At 36.0% G+C, this 8,222-nt stretch overlaps 1 protein-coding gene across 1 annotated transcript; it reads left to right on the forward strand.

Annotated features, from left to right (window-relative positions):
- Positions 1-752: 752 nt before the first annotated feature.
- On the forward strand, positions 753-3,245 carry LOC110608232 (probable leucine-rich repeat receptor-like protein kinase At1g68400). The gene is made up of 2 exons (XM_021747441.2): positions 753-2,069; positions 2,175-3,245. The coding sequence occupies exons 1-2, from the start codon at positions 806-808 to the stop codon at positions 2,852-2,854; spliced, it is 1,944 nt and encodes a 647-aa protein (XP_021603133.1). The 5' UTR covers positions 753-805; the 3' UTR covers positions 2,855-3,245.
- The last annotated feature ends 4,977 nt before the right edge of the window (positions 3,246-8,222 follow it).

Raw genomic sequence — 8,222 nt, forward strand, 5'->3', positions numbered from 1 at the left:
ATAAATTAAAAAATTAATTTTATTATTTAAAATTTAAAATATTAAATATAAATATAAATTATCATTAATGTTTAGATTTTTTTATTTAATAATCCGTCCTTTTTTTAAAAAAACTAAGAATTATTTTAGATGTGGTCAGAGTAACGACGAGAACCCGGGAAAGATGGGGTCCTTGAGGTAAATAAATACCCGCCGAATTGAAATCGGGCCAAGAAGCATCCGACCCGACTGTGATGAGGGGGTTAAAAAAAAAGTGGTGTCCACGTGGTTTTGGTTCCATTAGACAGGGGCAGTTGGAATTTTGCCAGATATTGACAGTTTTCTAGAGCTCTGATTCAGGGAGCTCAATTACACTGAGCTTGAATGCTTCTGTCCAAATATGATTGGTTAATAAAACTAAGAGGTGGCAAAATTGAAATTTTATTTCAATTCTGTCAGGACTCGGGAGATCCAGTTGAGTTTACACGGCACACCCCAAGAAAGATTCTTTACCCAGTGAGAGACAGACCGACCGACCGACACTTGGTTAAATTATCTGCTACACTTGTCTCTTCGACGATGTAACGGTAATGGAATGGGTTGGGTTCGTCCAATAAAAGTGGGTTGGCCTGGGCTCTGTTCACTTCGTTCGACGGCTAACCTTGGGCTCAAACTTCAGCAGCCCCATTACGGTCTCGCTAAGGTTTAACGGCCCATACTGTTGATCCATTTCCTCTCAAGCTCAACGCCTAGGCTATTTATAGTCTACTTCCCGTCTTCACCCTCTGTTTCTTTCTTTTTCTTTCACGAGAAAGTGAAGAGCAAAATGTTGACTCGGAATATCTGGATTTCTTTCTTCTTTTGTTTGTTCGTTTCTGGGTTTGCTTCGTCTTCGAACATTGATTTATCTGCTTTGCTATCTTTCAAAGAATCTTTGTTACTGCCATCGCAAGTGCTTTCTTCTTGGGTTAACTCCAGCAACCCCTGCTTGGACTCTTGGTTCGGTGTCAAATGCAACCCCATAACTCAGAGAGTTACCCGACTCGTTCTTGATAATCTCAACCTCACTGCCTCTATTCACCCCCTCGCTCAACTCACTCAGCTGAGACTTCTCAGCCTTAACAACAACCACCTTTCCTCTTCTTTCAACCTCAACTTGTCTTCATGGCCAAACCTCAAGCACCTCTACCTCTCTTACAATCGACTCTCTGGAGAATTCCCTTCCGGGGTATCACGTCTCCGGCACCTTCACCGCCTCGACCTCTCTCATAATTTCTTCTCTGGCAATATTCCGGTAGGTGAACTGGTAATGTTGCCACACTTGCTGACACTTCGACTTGAGGCCAACTCCTTCGTTGGGACTATTGACTTTGTTAACCCATTATCCTCTTCCATTTTAGAATTTAATGTGTCGAAAAACCATCTCGCCGGCGAAATTCCAGCATGGCTAACTCGTTTCCCGGCTAGTTCGTTCTCCGGTAATGATCATCTTTGCGGTAAACCGTTGAGGGAATGCTCTAATCAAACTGTGGGAAGCCAGCCCGTACAATCAGGCAGTCATATGACAGAGAAGAAAGCGAGTAACTGGGTGGTGTTCATGATCGTGGGTATCGACGCCGCGGCAATTGTGGCAGCCATAGCAGCCATAACGTGCTGTTGTTATCATAGGAGAACCAGAAATAGTGGGACCCGCCTAGAAGTTATCAAGAGGAAAGATGGCTCAAATCCCAAAATTGGAGGCTACTACTACGGCGGAGGTGGTGGGCGCAGAGAGAGTGAGGAGATGGTACTTTTTGAAGGGTGCAAGGGTTTTAATGGTGTGAATGATCTGTTGAAATCCTCAGCTGAGTTGTTAGGGAAGGGTTCCGTTGGAACCACTTACAAGGTGGAGATGGATGGCGGAGATGTGGTGGTGGTGAAAAGAGTAAGAGAAAGAAGGCGGAAGAAGGAGGTTTCTGGGTGGCTGAGAATGGTTGGTGGATTGAGGCACAGTAACATTGTAAACCTTAGAGCATACCATAATTCCAAGGATGAGATGCTTTTGGTCTATGATTATCTACCAAATGGAAGCTTACATTCTCTCTTACATGGTTAGTATTTCAAAATCATTCTCATGTGTAGTTTTCTTAATCAATCGTTGAAAATATTATCCTCAGTGGTTCTAATGTCGGTCTCTGAATTTGAATTGATAACAGGGAACAGAGGACCAGGGAGGACTCCATTAGACTGGACCACAAGGCTAAAACTAGCTTCAGATTCTGCACAAGGCCTTGCCTTCTTGCATGGGTACAATAAAGCGAAGCTCTTCCATGGGAACCTCACATCTTCAAATATATTAGTTGATCAGTTTAGCAATGCCTGCATTTCTGAGATTTGCCTCCGCCAACTCTTGCACTCACCCACTTCTTTCTCAAACAATTCCTACAAATCCCCTGAACTAATGCCTTACAGCAGTAACAGTATCGTGCATGGAAATGGAAAGTTCACTCAGAAATGTGATGTTTATAGCTTTGGGGTGATTTTGCTAGAGATTCTGACAGGGAAAATGCCAACAGGGGAGGGAGAAACAAATTTAGTGAGTTGGGTTCAGAGAGTTAAGCAAGAAGAGTGGAGTTGGGAGGTGTTTGATTTTGAGTTGTATAGATCCAAGGAGATGGAAGAACAAATGGTGGCTCTTATGCAGGTAGCTTTACTTTGCTTGGCTCCACTGCCCAGAGATCGTCCAAAGATGAGCATGGTGCATAGGATGATTGAAGATATTAGCACTAAGGGTGTAAAAGAAAGTGGCAGTGCACATTCCATTCTCAATGATCTTTCTTCTGATTCATCTCCTTCTCTTTCAGAAAACGCCATTAACTTCACTAGCAGCAGTTGATTGAAAAATGGAACAGAGCTTGTCGGTGACAATTAAGTTCATTACTAAGTATGCATGTAATATTGTTCAAGTGTTATTGAAACTCTTCCTTCTAATTTCTTAACTGTATGATCATGATCTCGGAAATATCTAGACCTGTTGGCTGGCACACGATAGATATGGCCGTGGGCCGCAGGCTGGTGCCGGTCAGTTGTTGAAGCAGAAGATAGGTTGCAGCACCAACCAGCAAGAAAAATCTAAGTACTGCCATAGAAGGGCTGATATGTTTATTTGCTTGGTGGTCTTGAGACAAGATTTAGCTTTTAATATTTATCATTAGTATTAATTATAATCTAAGATGTTTGATGAAATTGCCCATTTTCAGAAATTAAAAAGGCTTTCGACTTGTCCCCATCTGAATTGTATTATTATTCTTTTATAGCTATTTACGTTCTGTCAACAGTCCAAAAAACCAAATGGGATTATAGCAGTTGGGTTCTGAAAACGAAACACAAATTTCAATGAGCTGTAGAGGGCCATGCAAATTGGACAAAACTAGAAGCTGACGTGAGGACTACTCAGAGCCAATTGAATTGTGAATCGACGAGGTCAAGAGGAGCCAATTTTTTCCTCTCAGGTGATGGTTGGCATTTGGGGTCCACTGCCCACCTAAGGATATTGCTCTAAAGCTGTAGGAGTTGGTCCATTAAAATCCCTTCACATGGTTAGCATTTGTTTGGCTGCTCCTCGTAGCGGTTGAAGGACTATGAAATTGATTCGGCATAAATGGCTCCATCAACAACTCTGCAATCATTGAATGCAACCTCAACTCTAACGTTTACTAAAATCTTTATTCTCCAAATTTCGAATTCGAACCTATTCATCTGTTTATTTTCAAAATATTGTGTGTTTATAAGTCGAAAACGGGGAAAGGGCTAAAAGCAGGAGGCAGCAAGGTGGAAAGGGCTAAAAGCATGAAAGCGAGGCAGCAACATGTTGTGAAGACATTAAAAATGCAATCAACGTAGAAGAGATGGCTTCTCAATTACGCATTACACAAAGAGACAGCACACTCCTTTTGTCAGATTTGATTCCTTTCAAAGCCCTTAATTCAACAGAGTTTTTAGAATCAACATAGCATTAAATATTAATATTTAATATTAAAAATTAAATTTTAAAAATGATTTTTAATTAAAAAGCATAAGTAAATTTTAAAAATAAAAAATAAAGGGTAAAAGGATAAAATGAATTAAGTTTCAGGATTAATTAATGACTATAATCACATAATGTCTTTTATTTTTATTTTTTTCTTTAAACTTCTCATAAAAATTGATGAAAACTTTTTTAACATATTGTTTCTCGTTTTCAATATTTTAATATAAAGATTGGTTTAATTTAAAAATAAAATAAAATAATAATTACTAAAAAATAATTTATAATTTTTAAACTTATTTGTATAAAATTATATTTTTATTTTAATAATACTAAACTATCATGGTATCATTCACAATCTCGTTGTAATATTCACAATTTTTTTATTTTTAATGAACTTTTTAACATTATAATACACTACAGTATTGTAATTTTAACAAAAAAAAAAAAACAGCTAATTTAACTTTACTTCGTTAATAATATATATATAAATAATGACTAATAGTTTAATTGATGGTTGTTAAATTAAATTTTAATAAATATTATAAAAAAATTTATAAAAAAGAGTGTTAATTGATAAAATATAATTATATCTTTTTTATTTTTAAATCTTACATTGAATAAAGAATGAATAAGCTGCCTCTTAAAATTACTATAAATTAATAAATAATATATAGTTACAAAGATATAAATTGAATTTTTTTATTGAAAATATTATATATTCAATTATTATAAAAATTTAATTATTTCAATTATTATCATCATTTTAAAATTATTATATTAGAAAATAATAATTTTTAATTTAAGTTTTGACGATAATAAAAATTATTGTTATTAAATTTTATAACCATATTAATTATATTATTGAAAGACAATTTCGTCATTATTATTATAATATTAATTATCAGTCTTTGTAATTAATATTAATAATTAGTATATAATATTTTTATTAAAATTTTTTAAGAATTTAACGATTTAATGACTAAATAAAATAATTTTTTTAATGATTATTTTTTAATATTTAAAAATAACTTTTTTCTCATTGATAAATATTTTTCTTATAGTATTATTATTTTAATATATTAATTTTCGATAATCAAGTAAACAACATTGTGACATATTGTAAAAATCAATACAAATAATCAATAAAAAAATTTACAAAAATATATATCTAATTTTATTTTATATTAATATAAATTACTAGAGTTTTTTTTGTCTTGCTTCTGCAAGTTAGTTTTCATCTTCCCTCAGCAAGTTAGTTTTTGAATTTGTGTTCTCTTAATCTTATATTAGCTACTTGTTTGTGTGATGGTTCCTTTATCGGGTGAGGCTAATATGGATCTTGCTATTGCTGCTATACATCTTGAAGATTCTAAAGATGTTAGGTGGTTGTCGAAGAGGATGCAATTACGCTTGCTCTCTGTGAACTCCAATTCTGTTTGATTGATCATTTTCTTACGGATAGAGTGATTAATTTTCCTGCAATGACGCATACCATGGCTTCCTTGTGGCGGCCAAGTAAGGGTGTTTGTATTAAGGACCTTGGGATTCCTTGTACTTGTTTCAATTCTTTCATGAAGTTGATATTGAACGTGTGATTGACATGAGCCCCTTGACCTTTGATCAACGTATCCTTTTATTCAAGAGGCTGGAATTGCATGCACAACCTACCCGTGTCTTGCTTATTCATACTTTGATTTGGGTTCAAGTGTATGATTTGCCATTGGGGTTCATATCTAAGCGTGTTGCTACTTCCATTGGAAATTATATCAGGCAGTTTTCGCTTCTGATCCATCCAGTTTTACCTCTCTTTGGTGAACATATATGTGTATTCGGTTTTGTTTAGATGTTTGGTTTCCTCTCAAACGTAAGATGAAGATTAAAAAGCCAGGGGATGATTGGTTTCGGGTCTCTTTCAAGTATGAACGTTTGCCAACTTTTTGCTATCTTTGTGGTAAGCTTAGCCATTCAGAGAAATTCTGTGCTTTATTATTTGATAAGAAAACTTTACTAGTTCCATGACCCTATGGGTTTGGTTTACGGGTGATTGGTCGACGATCATCTCAGCTGATTGGTGATCGATGGTTAAGGGAGGATAATTCTTTGGCAGTTGCAGAGGGCAATGTAACAACAGGTATTTCTCAAGCTAACTGCCTTAACGTAGTGTGCATGAGCAAATTCCTTTTTTGCATGGGTCTGATAAGGTGTCACTTTGTAACCCAAATTCTAATTCTTCTGTGCACGTGACTGTTGTAAACCGTGTTGATGAAGTGGTTGTATGGAGGATGACACTTTAGATGTGATTCCTGAGGAGGGTTGTCTTGCAGCTATGGATGACGTGACTACTCTACCAAAAAACTATGTCTGTCGGGAGAGATGACGATATTAAATTGGAACTGTCGTGGATTGGGCAATCTATGAGCAGTTCAAGTCTTGCATGAGCTTGCAAGAGATACACAACCTATGTTTATTTTTCTCATTGAAACTTTGTCTACCCGGGTTCATTTGGAATCTCTTCATTCTTCTCTAATTGTCATGGGCAAAGTGGTGGTTTAGCTTTGTTTTGGCATAAAGAATCTTATGTATCCCTTATTAGTTATTCTCTTCATCATATGGATGTTTCAGTGTCTGTTCAGGATTTGGGTTCTTTGAGATTGATAGGCTTTTATGGCTCTCCAAATCGTGCTCATCTTTGTAACTCCTAGGACTTGTTACATCAATTATCTATTGTTTCTTCTCAGCCCTGGTGTGTTGTTAGTGATTTTAACAATATTCTGTCTCTATTTGAAAAGCGTGGAGGTGCTCTCAACCAATTTGGCTTATTGATGGATTTCAAAGTGCTGTGGTGGATGCAGACTTAACCGATTTGCCTCTGCATGATAGTGATTTCACTTGGGAGTGAGGCAAGGGTTCTCAAAATTAGATTGAAGAATGCCTTGATCGTGCATTGGTAAATTTTGAATGGTTGTCTAAGTTTAATAATGCAAGATTAAAAACTGTGTCTTACTCCTCGTTAGAGCATTTACCGATTGTTCTAATGCCACAACCTTTACACTAGCAGCCACATTCATCACGTTTCTGTTTTGAAAACAGCCGGTTAAGGGAAGCTGATTTTCGATCTATTGTACAACGAAGTTGGGCTACTTATAAGGGGCAAAATATTTTGACATAACTACATTCTTGGTGGGTTCATCCTAGTGTTTGGAATTCAGCCAAAAAATGAGAACGTTCTAAGATGGTTTCTTTTTAGAAGGATCACGTTCGTGTTCTACGCCATTCAAGACATGTAATTGATGTTACTGCCTTTGATGAAGCTCAACGTAATCTTTAGAACGCAATGCTTTAACGAGAAATATATTGGAAGCAATAAAGTAAGTAATTCTGTTACAAGCAGGTGATGAACATACACGTTATTTCCATACTTCGGCTTCCTCACGACGTCGTAGGGATTGTATTGATAAGTTAAGAGATGCTCTTGGTGTGTGGCATGAAGGATTGAATCCTCTTATGGCTCATATGATTTCATATTTTGAAGATATGTTCCATGGCCAGTTGGTTAATGCATTTTCTATCATATCTTGTCTTTCAACAGTGTAGATGCTCATATTGTTTCTCTATTTGCTCCATTTACTACTGAGAAAGTACGCACTGCTATTTTTGCTATGGCTTCTAACAAGTCTCTTGGTCTGGATGGTTTAAATCCTAACTTTTTCAAAAATTTCTGGGATATTAGTAGCGATGATGTTACTAATGCTTATTTGCTAATTCTTTTTGCAGGCCGATTTCCACATGGTTTTAATGACACTAAAAAAAAAGCCAGCTATAATGAGTGATCTTCGTCCTATCTCATTATGCAATGTTGTTTATAAAATTATAGCGAAGATTCTAGCTAACAGATTGAAGTCTGTCCTTCATAATATTATTGATCCATCTCAAAGTGCTTTTGTCCAAGGTCAAAATATTGTTGATAACTTCTTAATTAGCTTTGAATTTATTCATTATCTTAAATGATGCACTCAAGAATATGATGGTTATGTAGCTTTAAAGCTTGACATATCTAAGGCCTGTGATCGTTTAGAATGGCCTTACCTTCAAATGGTTCTGGACTGTTTGGGCTTTCATGCACATTTTGTCTTATTAATTATGCTTTGCATTTCATCTGTTTGTTATAATATTTTGCACAATAGGAAAGAGTTTGGTCCGATAATACCTTCAAGGGGATTTTGTCAAGGCTGTC

The sequence above is a fragment of the Manihot esculenta genome, chromosome 16, assembly GCF_001659605.2.
Source record: "Manihot esculenta cultivar AM560-2 chromosome 16, M.esculenta_v8, whole genome shotgun sequence".
Classification (NCBI taxonomy): domain Eukaryota; kingdom Viridiplantae; phylum Streptophyta; class Magnoliopsida; order Malpighiales; family Euphorbiaceae; genus Manihot; species Manihot esculenta.

Excerpts from the sequence above, each read along its gene's own strand:
- LOC110608232 (XM_021747441.2), top strand. The coding sequence starts at position 806 with ATGTTGACTCGGAATATCTGGATTTCTTTCTTCTTTTGTTTGTTCGTT. Across the intron at positions 2,070-2,174 it reads CTTACATTCTCTCTTACATG|GGAACAGAGGACCAGGGAGG; the intron begins GTTAGTATTTCA and ends AATTGATAACAG.